Source organism: Coturnix japonica, chromosome 34 (genome assembly GCF_054131305.1).
Source record: "Coturnix japonica strain WE chromosome 34, WE-NBRP24, whole genome shotgun sequence".
In the NCBI taxonomy this organism is placed as follows: Eukaryota; Metazoa; Chordata; class Aves; order Galliformes; family Phasianidae; genus Coturnix; species Coturnix japonica.
The window spans coordinates 1,571,704-1,591,747 of NC_140696.1; the positions used below are offsets into that span (position 1 = coordinate 1,571,704).

Consider the following 20,044-nt stretch of genomic DNA (forward strand, 5'->3'; position numbering starts at 1 on the left):
TGGTCCTGCCTGATGTGGTGTTCTTGCCTCTTGTGGCAACCAGTGTTCTTGAAGTCCTGAGATCTCTGAGGTGCAAAGCTGCTATTTTTGTAACAAAACCAAGTGTTTTGTGTCAAGTGAAAAAAGCCGAGGAAAGCCGACAACAGTTTTGACCTGTGTACCTGCACTCGGACGCTCTCCCTTTCCTTCCCGGCACGTTCTCCAGCTACAGCCGGCAGAACGGCCGGACGCCCGTTTCCGCCCGGGGATGGATCCTCTCCCTGCTCGGCACCTGAGCTGCTGTCCAGCCCGGCCAGGCTGCGGGCGTTGCGGGGCTGCGGCCAGGCCGTGCGCCGCACAACGGAGTGGCAGCGCATCCTCCATCCCGGCCTGGCGTGCAGCCACGGCTTTTATTCTGAAGCGATGATGTCAGGCAGCTCGGTGCGAGCCTCAGTGCCCCGCTGCGCGCTGCCGCCCCGGCCCCGCTCTCCTCCCGCACCATCTCCGATGCCTTCTTCAGAGCAGAGTATGTTTTCCAAAATCGCTTTGTCAGCCGTCAGCATCCTGCTTGCTAATTTGCGGCATTTGCTCTCATCTTTGATGCAATTCGTTCCAGGTAAAACGCATAAACAAACAAATCCTTCTATCCCATCATCCTGGAAAGAGGTTTCTCCGAGCTGCTGCCGGCAGCCGCTGTAGCGGGTACTGCTGGCACACGGCGGCGGAGCGGTTCTGTTGGTAGCGATCAGAAACGAGGAACGAAGCAGTTCGAAATGTCTGCTAGAAGCCAGAGGTTATCTGCTATTATTGAAAAGATGAGTGTGAGAGGCAAGCACATTGCACAGCCTCTCTCGGATTATGGGCATATGCAGAAGGTTTAGCGCTGGGAGGCTGCTGCGAGGTGTGTGCGCGGCTCGGGAGAGCGTTTTTTCGGGCATTATTAGAGGATTTGGTGTGAATGCAGCAAGCGGCAAATGGTGCAGTGGGATTTTGTATCACCACGGGACTCTGCAGTCTGTGCTGTCACTGAACAGTTGTGGTCATTTTTTTAGTCGAAGAGACTGAAACCTGTTACCACAAAGTAGGAAAACAAGGCAGATCATGACTTAGTTTACCAGAATCTCTGCTTTGTTACTTATTTTTGTTGATGTTCGTTTCCCCTTAGAACTCAAGGGTTGCTTTTGTGGGATATAAAGTTCTGAAAGGCCATTGAACCTGCCTGAAACCTGTCACACATGAATGAACAATCAGGGGCAGAGCAATTAATTAGAGCAAAATAAATGACTAAGTATGGAGACTAGCTTTGGAAATGATATATAAAACAACCTGTGATAGCATTTCAGAGTTGGATAATGTACATTTCAGCTGGAAACAAAGCCCTTATGATGTTATTTAGCTCGTTAACAGATTGCAACAGCTATACTGCTTAGTTAAAACTGCGGTTCTTTGCTCAGTTCTCCTGCAGCTTCCTTTGTTATCCTTTGAAACTGAACTGTGTAGGCATGTAAAGATTTACGTTTCTAGTTTTGGTGATCTAATTAAAACGAGAAGCTGGGGAATTTATTTACTTCATTATTTGCATCCTTGTGAAAATGCTGAATTTCCCTGACTTTTACTGAAGTCTTGTTAGTGACACTTGCTGATGATACAATATTGTCTCAACTTAGCTAAAAAGTAGGCATGTTAAATTGGGAGAAAGAATGCTTTCCATTATTTTGTTCAAGCATTTGAGTGAAACAGTGAGAAACATAAGACATAAAGCGAGAGTTAAATTTGTTCTTTCTGATACATTTTCCTAACCCGCACCCTACTCATGGCATCTTCCTAGAAAAAGTGTTTTCTAAGGGCTGCATTATGCAGATCAATATTTAAGAAAAAAGTTGTACTTCCTTCAGGTCATCAAATAACCCTCCCAAAGTTTAGAGTTTTTCTGTCCTTTGTCGTGTCTTTGTCCTCCCCTTTTCTCCATTACTTTTCCCCTGTGTTTTCTGTCACTTTTTTTCTTTTGTGTGTTGTTCTTTGTTTCACTGCATGTTAGCGAGGAAGTGGGTGGCTGACTCCCTGGCAATGGGGAATCTCCTGGCTAGATGGAACGAGGAGCCAAGTGTGAGGACCTCTCAGCAGTCACAAGGCAAGTGCAACAGCCTCAGTTCAACAATCTGTGTGCACAGAAGTGAACTGCCAGCCCTGGCGATCCAACCCTGATAAAGGCTGGGGCCAAAGCTAAAGACTGGATGGGTGAAATGATAGCCACAGCTGCTTTGGTTTGGTTTGGTGTGGGGAAGGGAGAAATCTATTTGGCTTGTCTTCTAATTCCAATTCATAATTTATAGGGAAGGTAACATTAGCCATTATTTTGTGTCAGATTCATTGCTGTCCTGCCCAAAGTGCATGGATTATCTCTTCAGAGTATGAACAATCCATGACAAAATGGCAGTTGGTGACAGGGAGAGAAATCATGGCATACTTGTATTTGAAGGAAAGAGTGCATGAAGAAACAATACCAGGCTCTGGTATTTATGTGATAATAGCTTGCAGTCTTTGGGAAAGACTTGAGGAGAAAGTACATACTGTACTTGGCTTTGCCCCTGCTCTGGTATGTCAAATTGTATTTAGGTCTTAAGCTTATTTTAAAGGTTGGCAGCAACATGGAAATTAGACCCTGGAAATATTGTCTTCGAGTTGGCAGATTAAAATCTTGTACAGATTTTCAGGTATTATGCTGAAGCAAACCTTTGTTGCTTGTTCAAGTTCTTCCATCTTGGTCTGTGGTTCGAACAACCATAGGTTTATCTTACAGAGATCACAGAAGAAGCTGCTTGCCATTGCCAGCAGAGTCAGCATTTATTTTATGTACCTGTTGCTCAACAAGAAAAGCCAGCCTGTCTTTTGTCTTCAACAGAGATTTGTGTCTTAAGTGGCTAAATATTAAATGTGAAGAATATTAATTTCCACATTTATATGTGAGCTCCAGTATGATGACGAAATGCTTTCATGGTAATAGCTCTTGAGAAGTGCCTTCGGCTGTAAAGCATTTCTGTTTCATCTGCTTCATGCATTTCAGAGTAGGTGCAGATAAATGTAACAGGTTTTAGTGTTAATTTTTGATTAAATCTGGAGGGTAGACTTTATTGAGATTTCCTTGTAACAGGGAGGAAGTACACATTGGGCAGATGCAGTTCTGTTTTTTTGTTCCTAAACACAGCTACGGTGGCTCAGAGTGGCAACAAAACAATTTCCTTTGAACTCTCTGTTTTGTATTGTACTGACCTGCCATAGCTATTATAATGGTTTAATTTTTTTAAATTTTTTTTAGTGGATGGAAGCCTTTTCTGTGCCAACAGGAGAAATGTGTTGTGCTGATCTTACTGTCATTCTGGTCTTACTTCCATGTTCTAATTATCCTATGGCATTTTCTGCTACTGGTTGCGCCTTGGTGCATTACAAAATATTAATTCATCACCCACGCGCAAAAACACAGGTTGCATTCAGTCTCTGCCAGCACCTGCCTGATCACATCCACCCACACACCCGCCCAAACTGCCTAAAAACATTACTTTGTAGGTGAGGGCTGCCAGCCACTTTGTTCCCCGAGCTGTCCAGTGGGCTGCAATAATGAGGTGGCTTACATAACATGACTGCAAGATACTTCTTTCTGTGTGTGTTGCGCTGAATATGGGGGAGGTCGTTGCTTATTTCTGTTGTTTGTTTCTTGTCCTGAGTCTTTTCATAGGCAACTCATCAGCACAAACTTTGTTTTCCTTTTCTTTTTTTCTTTTTTTTTTTCCCCCTTCTTTTCAAAATTGTCCTAGAAAATGTCTGTTCTGACTCATCTGGGCATCATGATTTGATTACGCTTTGCACATTTTACTGTCAGGATCTTCATCTAACTTGAGTAGTACCCAGAAGGAAAGATGTCTCCCTTGTCCCTTGTCTGACTGTGCTTCTTGCTCTCTCTGTGGTCTGATAGCACAAGGCAATAACTGCTGTGCTTTTTGTTGTGTGTAGCCTGATCTTAGATGATTTCTGTGCTACATCTTGAAATCTTTCATTAGTGACTATCTAGGTTCAAGAAAGATGAATCCACAAAATCACAGAACTGTAGGATCTGGAAGAGACCTTTAGAAATCATCAAGTCCAACCCCCCTGCCAAAGTAGGCTCCCTAGTCCAGGTTCCACAGGTATATGTCCAGGCTGGTCTTGAACTTCTTCAGAGAAGGAGACTCCACAACCTTTCTGGGCAGCCAGTTGTGCTTCATCACCCTTACCATGAAGAAGGTCTTGCATGTAGTAAGACTAATAAGGCTGTACTTCTAGAAGGATTACTAATATGATTATGTGAATAGCAAGGTTATCATAGAAGGAGGAAAACTTGGTTTATTTAGCTTAGTAAATGATACGATTGCTCACTCCAAATACAAAACATGCCAACCAGATGGAGAACACAACATGAGAGGGAGGAATGCTGATGCACACAACAGTGCTAACAGAAGAAAATAAAGGATAAACTGTCCCACTAATAACTTCTCTCTGTGAATTCTTAGCATTTTTAATATCATCTGGGCAATTGTCTCCAAAGCAACCTTCCAAGTAAAGCGTAAGAGCCACGAAAGAGTCATTTTTAAGATGGAGTTCAAATAAAACTTTCTGGAGAAGGAGATGGGAGGAGATGATGGAGATCTCTTTCAGTCCTTGTGAAGTATAGCTTCCTAAATTCCCGTAGGTAATTCTGCAGCTTTCCAGGAAGCTTTTTTCTGTAGTTCCATCCTTGGTTATGTCATCTTTGTTTTTGCATGGCTTTAAAAATGTCTCCTTACAGACATGTTGCTCCTGTGTTTGTTTGTTTGTTTACATTTTTACATCTTCACAAACTTCTCAGCCTACTAAGGGTTTATTTCTGCAAATACTGGTGATGATCATTAGACCTGCCAGGTATTGGTTGATACGGAAAGCTTCCTCTTCCTTGTGTCTAAGGAAATACTAAGGGCACTAATGTTGGGATCAGATTGAGTGCTTCATATAGGATTTAATCAGAACTTAATTGAATTTTAAGAGGAAGAGGATGTTGGTGGTTTGAGGTTAATTGCTTTAGCCCAGCTGCCTGAATTCTTTATCTAGCTGACTTACCATATTAGAGATCTAGAGGAGGATTTGAGGATTGGCAGGCCAGAGAAGTACACAGAAGGGAGCTTGCAATTCAATTTCCCCTATGCCTAACACTCATTCTGTGTCAGGATGTTCTAAAGAAGTGAGCTCAGGGAAACGCTGTGTGCCAGCACAGGTCTTCTGCAGATATTCTCCTGCTCTGAAATATCACTTGTTCTCTATAGATGAGAATATGTGGTTTCAGAGGCTCACAGGTGAATTGTGCAGAAGCTTCACTTAATCACTTGGATTAAAGAAGGTAGGTTAGAAGAAGCATCTGCGGTGGTGAAAGTGATTGCCATCATCAGAATAAACTACGACAATAAAATGTCACTAGCAATCTACAGTCTGTTCAGCCTGAGGCCTTTTCTGTCCTAGAACGAGTTCAGGAATGGATTTATGTATGCCAAGCAATCCTTTATATCAGTGTTTGTCTTACATCTGTATCTTCATCTGTTCTTGTTTAGTTCAGGGCTAAATAGCCTCATGGGAAGGATAGAACAATGCAGCAGAGCAGCTCCTCTGACCTGTGGAAATGGAGCCTAGTGCAGGTGAGGAGGTGGAAGCACTGGGAGGGAAAGCAACCACCTGTGCACTTTCTAGGTAAATCCCCCTTTGCTGCTAAATGGATTGCTATAACAATCCTTGTGTTGATGAGGCTTTGCAAACCAGGCTACTGGAGCTAATAACTAACAGTGTGCCCTTGGCACACAGCATTCCCTGTTCTTCATGCTTCACTGATGCTTTTGTCCTATGGCTCTGCCTAACAATATCCAAACAGGAGGCTACATCAGAAGTGACCCTTTTCTGCAGTTGTTTATTTCCCTATCAGGTAAATCTGCCTATTCTACTTCTCATGACAGTGTACCTTGGCTCAGTTTCATGTATGTGTTCTTTGTCACTTCCTTTCCTTTCCTTTTTTTTTTCTCCTTTTTTTTTTTTTTTTTTTTTTTTTTTTGTCAGGGAGGGGGAGGTCTGCAAGGGCAAAAGCCAGTGATTACCTTCTGAGCTCCTGCAATCGGATTGTCCCGGTGAGTTTGAGAACTGACCTGTGCACCTTTCAGCAGTCTGAGCTTCTGGTTTACCGCATTACAGGTGCTGCCAACTTGGCGGAGCCCTTCATGTGCAATGTAGAGAGGAAACATGGCAACCTATATTTGACAGCCTGTTTTCTTCCAGGGTTTTGAACTCTCTGACATCAAGCTTGTAAAATCTTCTTGTCTAACAAGCTATAGCTTGCCTGGATTTACTGTACTGCACTGGGAGCACTGGAGGTTGTTCTTTGTTCTCTGGGATGTTCTTTCTAGTGAGCGGTTTGTTTCTTGCCAGTTGTGGTGCTGTGTGTTTACGTAAATATATATATATTTTTTTTCCTTTGACCATGGAAGAGCTTTTGTACTATGGGCAGAAAAGAATGATTTATTATAACAATAATTATTATAATAACAATTTGAAGAAACTTAATGCCATGATATATCCCCTCCCCCAAATTCCAGTGTTAACTATTGAGGTTAAAAGGAATACTAATAATAGTATAGAATTTCTTCATTGTGAAATTTTCAGCATTAGGAATATAATGTGTTATCCTCAGCTTCAGGGTATACTGCTGCTTACTGTGAGCAGCCTTGTAGCACAGATTTTTCAATGCTGTTTCAGAAGTCCTTGATTAAAACCAGCTCAGACTAATTCCTATCCAGAAGTATCTGCAGCAACATCAAATATGATTAAATCTGAATAAGTCTTCTTAAGTTGTATGTCACTGCATTGGTGACTTCATCCGTAAGCAGCAGTTAGTAATTCCAATACAAAATTAGTTCACAGCTGTTAATGCCAGAGAGCAAAATCTCTTGCATTCAGGTACTTTTTAAAACACTTTCCAAAGCAAAGGGAGAACATTTGGGTGTGCATTTGAGCCAGTAGTGAGAATAACTTATAAAGACAGAAGGCCAACCACTAATCACTGGTCAGGAGAAAGACTGTAAGAAAATTTTAAGTGTAGTAAAATAAAGGAAGTGAACAGCATATCCTGCACAAGAATAATAATCTCTGATGTGTTCTTGTTTTTATGCACTCTGCTTTAATTCTGGAAACTCCTTGTGTGATGTTTGATTAGATTACATGTTCTGGGAAAGTATTCCACTACTGTTTTTTTAACATACTGTGACTGTGATACGGAGGTGGAGTTAGCGTTAGAATGTGGTTTTTCTGTCTGAGGATGCCCAGCTCTGCCTTGCTTTTTGCAACATTGTGGTATAAGTGCTGCGCACACTGCTTCCTAGTGCATCCCTCTGATCACAGCTTTGGCCTGAGGGACAAGCTATTTTCCTGTTGCTTTTCTCACTAGGCTACCATCAGAAAGCACAGGGGAATTACTTGTAGGGCTCCACTTTTGTGTTACTCTATGCATCAATTTGGAACAGTTTTTATTTGTTTTAAATGTAACTCAACAGATAATCTTGACAAATAAACGCACATCTTGCTGTCAGTTACTTACTGAAATAAGTTCCTACCTTGAGCTTCCTTAATTGAAGATCTCTTTTTTTTCCTATCATTAAATATTTTATTACCTCCTTTGGACTGCAGAACAAGTGTCTCTAATGGTTTGAGTATAGTTAAGTATCTAGCTCTGTAGACTTGTAGCTCCCTGTGGATGTGTGGAATATTATGGAAGAAAACTTGAGTCTGAACATCCTCTACTGTTTGGCTACTTGGGAGATTCTGAGTACCATTCCACTAGATATGTAAACTCAAGCTCTAGAAATTGTCTGTTCATTCAAGTGTAAATCTTAGTTACTTGCTTTTTGTTCTCATTGCTTTCTGTGCAGGTCTGAAGAATTCACTGCCCAGTCCACCGAAAGAGGAATTCACCTTGCCCACTTTGCAGTGCATCTCTCCCTTAGTGCAGACAGTGGAGGAGACCCCAGAGCCCATCCCAGCCAAGATCAGAGGACATATTCCTGAATGGATTAATGGGAATCTTCTGAGGAATGGCCCTGGGAAATTTGAGTTTGGTGAGGAGAAGTAAGTCTGGGTTTGGTGAGTTTGTCAAAAGATTCCAGCCTGAGCACTAGCTAAACCCAAAGAGGAAGCCCCTCAATGGCTCACTACTGTTTGGAGCACCTTGTAGTTTCTTAAGAGGAAAGGCTTGCATCATCTTTCTTCTCAGAACATCTGCTCCCTCACCAGAGCTCAGTGAGCTCTGAAAATAGGAAGCATGGTTAACTTATTAAGTCTGGAGAAGCTGAGTCACAGAAAAGCTGTGACCTACCCAGAATGGTGTAATGAAAGACCAGAGAAGGAGATTAAAATGTACATACCTCCAGGCCTTTGTCACTAACAGAAGTCCATCCTGTGAGCACTCTGAAATCCAGAGAACAATTTTCAAAGATGAGCACACTAAATTGGGCAAGTTGCTTTAGAATCAAATACAGCTCATTTTATGAATAACATATCAATATATTTAAGTTTTTATGAATAACATATCAAAACATTTGGCTTGGAATCTGCCATTTTAGCAAACTGACAAACACAGCTCTAGCTCTTCTTCCTGCAGATATGACGGCAGCAACTGTCCGAAGACAATCATTACATTTCCAGAGGTGTCTTAAAAACACCTAGATTTCCCTTGTGGAGAGAATGGCACCCTGCAAATAGCTGGAAGATAAAGGCTCATTGTGTGGTTAGGCTTTCAGCAATAATTTGTACTCCTTCAATGCACAATTTTTTCTCCTTATGCAGAAATCTGCAGTGTGGTTGGTTAACCAGATCAAATCATTTCTCCCATACATAGCATTTTCAGAAATGATACAGAGAGTCCAAATTTCTCTGGTGGTGAGTACCTAACTTCAAGCTGCAAATACACTTGACTAGTTTCACTCTCTTGAGACTCATCACAAGGCTGTGTATGTTTATGTGCTCATCGGCATGAGCTTGTCATGGGCATTAACAAACCTAAAGGCAAGAGAGAACAGTGCAGCAGAATACAGTGTGCAACTCTTGTTCTTCTATTTATTACTGCTTGTAGATACAACCACTGGTTTGATGGTATGGCCCTGCTGCATCAGTTCCAGCTGAGGAATGGCACGGTGACATACCAGAGCAAGTTTCTGCAGAGCAACTCCTACCTGATTAACAACCAGCACAACCGCATTGTGGTCTCAGAATTTGGGACGTTGGCAATGCCAGATCCATGCAAGAGTGTCTTTGCACGCTTCCTGTCACGCTTTGACCCACCAAGTAAGAGGCTGTCTAAAAAATACAAAAGGTTCTGAGGTTTTCTTAGGGAACTGGTGCTTAGCTTTGATGGGAGCTGTGAAGAAGTCTGCTGTAGGCCTATTCTGGGTCCATCTTTTTCTTAGAAGGTGGTCCCTTTGAACATTAACCATTTGATATCAGATGTAGTTGGAAGATGCACATTCACTTTAGTGTTTTAGTACCACTTTGGCTCACTTGGTCCCAGTTTGTTGCAAATAGCCAACAGAAGACTCCCCGAAGAACACCCTATACAGACCTGATAACCGGCATTACAATCTGTTATTCTCCCTGAGACACTTTGCCCTTAAAACACCTTACCTTGCTAAGCTTATAGGGTAAGTGGGCTAATCCTTCCCTTCCTGTACTAAGGTGCAGGGGATGATAATAAGTAGGGTGACAGAGGGTATTGCACAGGAATGGAAGTATCACTACCTATGGGATACTGTGTATGGCAAAAAAGAAGTAGGCTTAATTTTAAGCCAAGTGTCTGTCACTAAAACCAGAACAGACCAAAAGTCTGCAACTTGCTGCTGCTTAAGTTCCTGTGGTGATGGCTCCTGTCCTGCCTGTCATCTATTCTCTTTAAAGGTGCCTATACCTTCACTCACTGGTCTGCCTTGCTCCTCAGCTTCCCACTTCTTGCCCGTTGTAGCCTCAAGTATTACCTCTCATTTCCAGAGGTGTAAATTGAACACAGAACTCATCATATGGCTGTCAGATATATCTTGGTGATAATCTTGGAGATAATCTTGGCTGGGGAAGAAAGGGAGAGAATGTGAAGAAATAAGAGATCAGATGTGAAGGGCATATGGGAGCACCAAGGTTATCTTGATTTCACTAGAGTTATTTCCACACCTCCCTTACTAGAACTATAACTTGGTGTGTTTTTGAAGATGACAAGTTAAAATGCAGTAGATGGAAACAGAAATCAAGCCTTTTACCTGAAGATAACAGAGTTTTGCAGTTTTGCTTGTATTACTACTGGATGTCATCTAGACAATGCATTTGTTGCAGACATGAGAAACTGAACCTGTTTAAGTCTCTAGGAATTAGTGGCATTGTATACTGTATAGTTGGAATAATACAAGTGTATAGTTGTAATTACAGAGTAAATAGCCAGAGGGTACCTAAGGAAAGACACTAGTGCTGAGGCTTTCAGTTGAGATGGATGCTCACCAATGTTGAGGCTCACCACAAAAACTCCACAACGAACAATCTCCAGAAAGAGATGCTACCTTAGTGGTGATCAGCCCTTAAATGGGATCTAGGAGAGGTGTAGTCAATCTCCACCTGAATTACCTTCACCTGTGTTCCCGCAGCTGACTTGTTGCTTGTCTCAGATGGTTATATCAGAGGTTCAGGTTGTGATCAGCAGTCTCCCTTACATATATATATTTCCATAACTTAAAAAAACCAACAGCTCAGTTTCTTTGGTTTCAACTTAAGTTCTGCTGCAGAAGTTTTCCAAACTCAGTAGGAAACAACACCAGAACCTCACTCTGGCACCATGTGAGTGACTGCTGAGTTGAGGGTTGGTTCTGGACCAACTGACAATGTTGACAAGGCCCGAGTGTCCAAATTGAATAGCTTTTGAGCAACATAAAAATATACTTTGGGCAGAGAATTCTTTTTTCTTAGTACCAAGAAGCTGCAGTGCACCGATAGGTAACTGGGATCCAGCAGTGGGCTGAGAAAATGCAGCAGGCACCAGTTCTTGTCCTTTTGTCCTGATCTCACTTGTCCAGACATTTTCCTGGAGTGCCTTTGTAGATTAGTGAGATACTTCTAATCAAGGAGGATTAATGTCACAGCAAATGGGTTTATTTGTTTAAACATGTCTAGCTTGATATGATGTCGTGCAAGCTTAACCAGAGCTTGAGTTTTGTTTCAGAGCCAAGTGACAATGCCAATGTGAGTTACGTTGTCTATAAAGGAGACTACTATGTCACCGGTGAGAACAACTGCATGTACAAAGTGGACCCAGAAACGCTTGAAATGAAGGGAAAGGTATGGGCTGGTGGGACGAGGGGGCTGACTTGTGGCACAAGAGCATCTCTCTGCTTTGTTCCTAAAGGCCGTCAGTAACGTGTGAGAAGCAGAGGAGAAACTGAATTCCAAAACAAAGATCAGTGCAGCTCTAAGCCATAGCTGTAAGCATCTTCTGTATGCCTGAGTTCCTGAAGAATTTGCTCAGCAGTAAGGCAGCTCTCCTCCAGATACTGCAGCAGGCAAAGGAAGAGAGGCTTGCAGGGTGGTTTCTGATTGTCTTTTTTCCAGCACGCTCACTGCTTGTCCGTACTTGTCTGTACTTGTCTGTACTTGCCTGTGTATGGAGAATAACGTGCATACAGGAAGAAGTTAGCATCACTGGTCTCAGATCTGCATTCTTGCAGCCTCTTCATTCTTCCCACCTGTTCTCTTTATCTCTTCATGCACGCACAGCTCCAAACACTGCAAATCAGCCCTGCAAGGTCTTAAAACCTCTTTGTAGCCACTGAGAGGTGAAGCCACTGTAAAGCTAAATCGAAGTCCAACTGACAGTTTACTCTTCCCCATACTAGCCAACAAACCAAAAGCTGAGTGCACAATCTATGCTTTGCCTCACAGGAGCAAGGCTGTATCTGGGGACAGAGCATGACTTACAAAATGGCTCCCTGGCCGACAATGTTAGAGAGGATTTGGATATTTGCTGAGCTAAACCATTTTGAGAAGAACTGAAAAGAGATTCTGCTGCTCCTGATTACTTACTGTCATCCTTATATGTTACTACAGATTGTTTAGTACTGGAAAATACCATCTCAGTTCACTGCTCCAAGAGAAGCATTGCAGCAGTCCCTACCTTTCTACAGGATCAAGAAGCTCTGTTTATGAGATACTGTGTGCTACTTGCATATTGAAATTGAGAGTTTGATGATTTGCTGTTTCCTGTTTTGTAAACCACAATCTTGTGATGAAAAAAATGCATGTAGGTGGTGTACCAGGTTTCAGTGCTCAGCCATCCTGTCATTTTAAAGAACCAATCCCCTTAAGCTTCTTTTTAGATGTAGACCGGACTAGCATTTTTTTGATAAGTGAAGAATGGGAAGGGATGATTCCACGTTAAGAATTTCTGAACTGAAATGCCTTGATAGGGCATGGTTTTGTGAGCTCCTGGCCAGTAGTGGTGCTCATGTTTCCCATGGAAGTGGTTGCTGCTACTGGTCCTGTTTTGCTGGTAGAATGAACCTGCTTAAATTTCAGGGATTTCAGGAAGATTTCAGGTAAAATGAAGGCTTAAATTCAGGTCCCACACTGGGGCCATAATAATTAATCTATTCTTCCTCAGATTTTAACAAAACTAATGTTTAGAAAGCCTGTGGCTTGCTAGAGAGCAACAGGAAGCTTCTGTTCTGACTGAACATCTTCGGTTTTTGCAGGTAGACTGGACCAAGTTTGTTGCTGTGAATGGGGCCACTGCTCATCCTCACTACGCACCTGATGGGACAGCATACAACATGGGAAACTCCTATGGGAAATTTGGTAAGACTGGGCATGGCCACACCTGGCCTGCATGCAGGCTGCTCCCTGCTGCTGCAAGGAGTGGTTGTTGGTAAAGCTTCATTATCTGAAAAGACCTAGAAATTTCTGCTTCTCTTTGTGTGAAAATGATGGCAAATCTGGTTAGTCCTTTTTTCAAGGAGTCAGTCTGCCCCATACAAATACCTTTGCTTGGCAGTTTGTTTCAGATGCTTCTGATTCTGGCCAACAGATTTCCCAAGTCTTGTTCTAAGGTTTTATGAGAAACAGAAGGAAGATACTTAGTATCATCATACTTAGTATCATCTGACCTTGATGCTTCATCCAAAGAATTTTGACATTAGATGCAAGTTTTCCAGTTAGATTAATTGGCTTTTAATAAGAATAATAAGGAGAAAGAAATTGAATAATTACAGCAATCTGCCTATTTTACAGTAAACTTGAAATTTCTGGGATATGTTTTTTTTCTCAAAATGAGAAAAGCATTGCATTAGAGACTAGTTACATCTACATGGCAGCTGAGAGCTGACATTCACTACTCATTACACAAAGGCCCTCTTTTTCAGATACTTGAGCCATTGCTGTTTATTGTTATACCTAAGGGTTGTTTCAATTCACTGAGCATTTGTTCAGTTTTGGTTGTTTTTCATTCTTGCTGTTTTCATTTCCTTTTGGCTTTATCAACTTCTAGCTTTACAACATATGCTGTTTTCAGCTGGGCAGACTAAACTTGCAGTTATTATTCAGGTATTTCCTTCATAGTTGCCCATATGCTCAGAGTTCATAAATGAGTCATCACCAGGGCTCGAAGTTTTCATTTGCTTTGATACTTCAGCAATGCACTTGGTTTTCTTCCTGATGCTATTATTTTATGATTATGACTCAGAGTCAATGTAAAAAGTGTATTACAGATAGAAAACAAAACCGATGGCAGTTATCAACCAGACTGAGAAGTTCCTTCTACTTCATTTGACATCTTTTTTTTTTGGTGGTCATCCTCTGATTGCTTTACTGACTTTGTAACTGTTACTTTTTGTTTGTTTTCTGCCCACTTATATAATTACTGTATTTCTACCTACACTAAGGAAACAGAAAGGAACTGAGACTGACTTTATCTTTGTGAATCCGGGCAGCTCCACATCTCAGTGGTGTTGAACCCCCTTTTTACTTCTTAGGGACTACATATAATATCATTGAGGTCCCTCCACAAAAGTCAAACTGCAACGAGACATTAGAGGGAGCGAAAGTGTTGTGCTCCATTGCTCCAACGGACAACATGAAACCCTCCTACTATCACAGCTTTGGTAAGAATTTTTCCTGTCTCATATTCCATGGGTTTAACCTACTGTGCAGCACAAGGGGCTGTTCACTGCCCTCTGCCTCAAATATTTGTTGTTGTAGTTTCATTTGTCAAGTTCTCCAGTGATACGTCCTTCCCTCCCTTTTCAGGGATGAGTGAAAACTATATCATTTTCATTGAGCAGCCCATCAAGCTGAATCTGTTGCGGATAATCACTTCTAAGTTCCGTGGGAAGCCCATTTCTGAAGGGATTAACTGGGAGCCTCAGTACAACACTCGTTTCCACATGGTGGATAAGCGCACTGGGAAGGTAGGTAGATCCTTGGCCTTTCCAACAGCTGTGCAGCCATAGCTGGAATCTTAGATCCCAGTGGAAGAGTGATTGGTAGCAGCCACAGAAAGCAATATGAATCAATGCAGAAGTTCCCAGAGTATAGGCTTTACAAGCATGGAAGTAGATTTCTTATAAACAGCCTGACTTCACGCATTTTCAGCTCTTTTGATTCATCTTCCCAGCCCTAAAAGAATAGGAAGATGTAAGAAATTAGAAGTCCCCATTAAGTACTATTAAGTATAAAAGGGTGAGGCAGAGTCTGTGAATAATGCCTCCATGTGTGCATGGAGCCATGGACGGATAGCACAAACAGATCCATGACAGCAAGGATCCTATCCTAGGTTGGCTTTTCTTTATCTGGCTCTGCCTATGAACTGGCTTAAAGCAGCCATCATGTAGCAACATGAGGGCATTATACAAATATCAAGGAATAAGTGGGTAATGGAATGAAGGCAAGAAGAGAAAATCTTGGAAGTGTGGCTACCATTTTCTGAGAGGAAAAGTCAGTCTCTCCTGTGGTTGCTGTAGGTGCTGCCAGGGCAATGGTATACTAAGCCCTTTGTTACTTTCCATCAAATCAATGCCTTTGAAGACCATGGCTGTGTGGTCCTTGACCTGTGCTGCCAGGATGATGGGAAAACTCTGGCTGTCTACAAGCTTCAGAACATGAGGAAGAGTGGAGCAGATTTAGATCAGGTAAGATCTCTACATTTGTGTTGCTTTGGACCTGCAGAGAACCCAAGCTGGCTGAGTTATTTTTCTAAAGCAAAGTTTATGTTGGTGGAATAGAGATCTTGATGGACAGAGCACAAAGCAGGGGATATGGACTAAAGAAAGAACCAGATGTACAGGAAAGATAACATTATGATCCTTTTATTTTTTTCTTTTTTAAAGCTCTTAGTAGATAATCTCTATAGAGCATTTCCCTGAAAGTGGAAAATGTGTGTGTTATACAGATCTCCACCACGCAGGCAGACTGTCCTGCTTGGGTGGGTGAAGGGCAGTTTTTGCAACATTGTTCAGACAGATCAGAATTTTCCTCTATGTTCTGAGCTGTCTGGAAGCAATCCAGTTCTGATCTGAAAAGCGCATTGCTGTGTCTCCACAGGGATATTTTGCTTTGTTTCCCCCCTCTCTCCCCCCCCACTTCTTATCCCCAAGACACAGTGAACATTAATTCAAGTACAGCATAGTGTTAATATGGCCATTTGTTCTGCAAACTGATTCTAGCTTTTGTTCAGTCTTGTCTGAGCACAAAAGAGCTGCCATTTGATATTTGAAGGTACCTGTATGTGAACATTAGATCATGTTTTCCACTACCCATGTTTCTAAACTGGGTAGCCTAAACATTAAATGGTACACAGACACATGAGTGCAAGTCATTTCAAAACTGAGTCTTAAAATTACTCTGAACTCAAAAACTAAGGCATGCCCAAGCATGATTTGTCTCTTTTCCCCAAATTATGACTAGTGATTTTGCTTGTTGACTAACTCATCATTTGTCTGAGAGATCTCCTCAACCAATCAGTTCCTTGTTTCTATGCGAAACACAAAAGTTTTAAAAATAGAGTATAGGAATTAACGTGATTAAAATGAAGTTTCACATCAAACTGGTTACATGTAAAGTAACTGAGAAACTCCAACACAGAGTCCCTGCCACTTATTTAATTTGGAAGGTTTAATATTTGGGAGTATTAAAGGTTCTAAACTGTACTTGAACAGAGCTTTTTTTTTTTCCAGGGATGAGGAAGGCTCCTCCAGAGTGTGGTATATAGCATTAAGTCAGCTATTTCCAGTTGCGCTCTGGAACAAACCCTACTTACACTAATTTTAGGAAGCACGAATGTTTATACTCAGATCAATAGCAGGTAGTATGGTCAGTGTTCATATACAGCATATCCTGCAATGGAAAGGACCCATGGGGATCTCCAAGTCCAGCTCCTGGCTCCACATAGGACTGCATAAACTGTTGCTGTGCTCTCTTCATCACCATAACTTTCTGGCTCTATTACAGATTTTTGGGTCGGTAGCCCGAACTTTCCCCCGTCGCTTTGTTCTCCCACTGAATGTGAATTCGGATACGCCTGTGGGGAAGAATCTGAACCCTCTGACTTACACGCTGGCAAAGGCTGTGAAAGACTCAGATGGCAAGGTATGCGTTAGAGACTTACATAACTGCATGTACAGCTGTGGTGAGTTGTTCATAACTAGGGTGGGACTTGGTGTTTCAGTACAACCACATTACCTTACACAAGAAAGCAAGGACAGGTTGTGACTTATAAAAAATGCACAGGTGTGTTAACAGCCTTTACTACAACTGGTCAGATTTGAAGTTCTTCACTGACAAAATCTCCCATGCTTTCACCAGCGTCCAGAAACTGTGCTTTGCTTCTAGCTTTGAACAGTCCTATAGCTTTAGGTAGAATAGAACATGTGAGGTTGCTGGGACCAGTAGGCTCTGCTGCCCAGTTGAAGCTGAACTGATGCTCCTGCATTGCATACTTCTAGGTCTGGTGCACACATGAAAATCTCCACCCTGATGGCTTTGAAAACTTTGGTGGCTTGGAGTTCCCCCAAATTAACTACTCTCAGTATAGTGGTAGGAGATACCGTTACTTCTATGGGTGTGGTTTTCGGCATTTCATCGGAGATTCCCTAATGAAGGTTGATGTGGAGACCAAGGATTTCAAGGTGAGGTGAAATAAGATTCTCTCTTCTCAGCTCTGGGAGTCATTCCTCTCAGCTGGTTTCTAAGTTCTGCCACCTACGAGGGACAATGTGCTTTAGGTGTTGTTTTCTTCTTTTCCACAAGGGTATGAGATGAAGTTCCTAATGTTATCTCTCACATAGCACTCCTACCAAACAGGAGAGGATATCACTCCAGGTTCCTAAATAGATGGGGAAACAGAACATAAAGAATGTACATCTCTCCCAGGTCAAAGAAGAGTCATCTCTTACCAGACAATAGAAAAGACCCACATAGCATCAATCAACCACAGACATTGCCAGGGCATTTATAACTCAGGCCAAAAAGAAGATTTATGCTGTGTCTCCCATAAACAGAGAAATAATTATTTCCATAGCTTTTAGCCTTTATGAATTTGGAACTTTGCCAGGGGCTCGAGGAAGTTAGGAATTCTTAGAAAGGGATGGCTTGACTTGAATCATTCTGTTCCAGGTACTCATTTTCCAGTAAGAGTGCTCTCCTTCATCTTGGCGCTGGGTGCTGTAGCTCTGACTGCAGTAAGGACAGAATCTGTGCCCTTAGGTGGTGGTAGTGATAGATTTCTCCTGGCAAGGCATATAAATTCTGCCTGGGCACATTGTGGTGTGCAGCTGGCTGTGTAAAGCTGGATGCTGGTGTTCTCCGAGCCTCTAGCTGGCACCTGTGCCAGTATAAGATGCTGGGTGGAATGAGTACCAGGAACACTTTCACTGCCTGTTTGCACAGTGCTTGGCACAATGGGAGTTCTGTCACAACACCAGCATTCTCTTAGTGCAAATCAAAAGGATGACTCAAAAGGTTGAACTGTGGTTTCCTTCGGGCATGAGGTGCAACTGGGTCACTCTGCAGGGTGGTTTCTAACTTGCAGCTCTGCTAACTGTAGCAGACAAACATCATGAAATGAAATATGTCCACATGTTACTGTTCTCAATAGATTTGGCAGGAGGATGGATCCTACCCCTCAGAGCCTGTTTTTGTGCCAGTGCCTAACGCCACGGCAGAAGACAGTGGAGTCATCTTGTCTGTTGTGATCTCCCCTGACGAGGTAACTTATTCCTATTAGTTCATACAAGTCACACAGTTCTAAACCACAACAATTTAAGGCTCTCTGGCAGATAGATCTCTTGTTTAAGTAAAGCACATCTGTCCCCATAAAATATTTCACTAACATTAGGAAACTAATGGGCAATGTAATACATCATTTGAAAACAGAAAAAGAGAAAGAAATGTCTGCCTATAGCTCTAGTTGGTGCCAATGTTTTTTCTTCTTTGACATCTATTTCTGATCTAATGCAGATTTATGAAGTCATTCACCCAACAAATACCTAATTATTATCTAAATATTCAGTAGATCAATTATATTAATGAAACAGACAAGGCTGAAGAAAACTAATGTCAATAATTATGTCAATGTGTGAATAAAGACACCAATAACCCCACGGTAAATACAAACAAAAATCTAGTTGGAGATTTCATGGGTCCATTGCTGATAGAGGTACTGTTAACACAGTTACAGCCACAAGCGTTCTCAATAAACTTACAGGAGATCCTGATATAGTAAGGAAGTACTGGACACGTGCTTCCTATGGTGTGTATCTCAGTAACTATCAAACACAGCTAGATGAACCTCAGCTGGGAATGTCAGTGTTGGTGTGACACCGGTGACCATCAGTGCCCCTGGCTGTGCTGTTTTACCGGTTTATGGTTGTGCATGGCTGTGTGTTTGGGCTTCTGAGTTTGGGGCAGATTTAGTGTTTTGGAAAGTGGAAGGGATTTCAGCATGGCTGTTAATTATGGCTTTCTTCTCACCCTGCAGAACCGAAGTGCTTTCCTGCTTGTCTTGGATGCAGAGACCTTCAGAGAACTGGGGCGAGCAGAAGTCCCAGTGCAAATGCCTTATGGATTCCATGGGATTTTCAGTTCACGCTAAGAGAGAGAAAAGAGAGCCACCTCCTATATCTCAGGGCAAGGTTAGGCTCAGAAAGAAGCCTCTGCTTTCTTTTACCTTCCAACTTTACATTATGCCAAGGCTGAAGGAGCCACTTCTCTAAGGGTTATGTTACTGCCGTGTTCAACAGGACTGAGGAAGACAGAAGCTCCATCTCTCTAACAGCCCACTGCTTTATCTTAGTTTTCTGTCTAACTTGCTAGAACACATAGCAGCAGTTCACAAAGGCTGCCAGGCATAAGGCTTGCAAGGGAGAAAATGACCATGACCTGTCATGTCATGGGTAGCAATGTGCTCTGAAGGGAAGAGAGTAGTACATGTCAGTTGCAGTGGCTTTGGCTGAAAAATGTAAAGCACAAAAAAGAAATAAAACCAAGGACTAACATCTAGGTCCAGTGCAGGGCTGTAATTATGCCCCCACTGCACAAAGATTGCCTTCAGTGAGCCTGAGAGAATAGCTGAAAACGCTCACAGAAGCTGTACTCGTAGTGCTGTCTCTGTACACTAACTGTGCCCTCAAATAAAACCCTCTGGCGTTTCTTCCTTACGTTGCGGCCCTCACTGACAGCAGCCGGGTGGGGGGACACGACTGGGGACAAAACCCTGGTACAGGTCCCGGCGGAGGGAAGGGCTGAAGAGCCGCCCAGGGCCGCCAGAGGGCGGTCGGCTCCGCTGCGGAGCTCCGAGCTCAGCTGCTTCGGGGGTAGGAAGTGGCTCCGCGGAGCTCTCTCCATCCCATCTCTGCAGGTATCACTGCTCCGTAAGGTCCAGCGTGCACTTGTTACCTGGGAGGGAAGTTGGCAGGCCCACCCCTGTACACTGATGCCTTATGAACACGACTTG

At 42.5% G+C, this 20,044-nt stretch overlaps 1 protein-coding gene across 15 annotated transcripts; it reads left to right on the forward strand.

Annotated features, from left to right (window-relative positions):
• Positions 1-419: 419 nt before the first annotated feature.
• On the forward strand, positions 420-19,748 carry BCO2 (beta-carotene oxygenase 2). Of its 15 annotated transcripts, none has more exons than XM_085525848.1 (14): positions 420-595; positions 5,592-5,675; positions 6,088-6,155; positions 7,950-8,145; positions 9,149-9,360; positions 11,270-11,385; positions 12,795-12,897; positions 14,070-14,198; positions 14,344-14,504; positions 15,057-15,224; positions 16,543-16,680; positions 17,037-17,219; positions 18,188-18,298; positions 19,070-19,748. In XM_085525848.1, exons 5-14 carry the CDS (start codon positions 9,171-9,173, stop codon positions 19,181-19,183), a joined length of 1,413 nt encoding a protein of 470 aa, XP_085381974.1. In that variant the 5' UTR covers positions 420-595; positions 5,592-5,675; positions 6,088-6,155; positions 7,950-8,145; positions 9,149-9,170; the 3' UTR covers positions 19,184-19,748. The 15 variants fall into 15 exon arrangements, with proteins under 15 accessions (XP_085381974.1, XP_085381977.1, XP_015739313.2 ...); XM_085525851.1 differs by having other exon boundaries at positions 420-505; XM_015883827.3 differs by lacking the exons at positions 5,592-5,675; positions 6,088-6,155 and adding an exon at positions 2,018-2,110.
• The last annotated feature ends 296 nt before the right edge of the window (positions 19,749-20,044 follow it).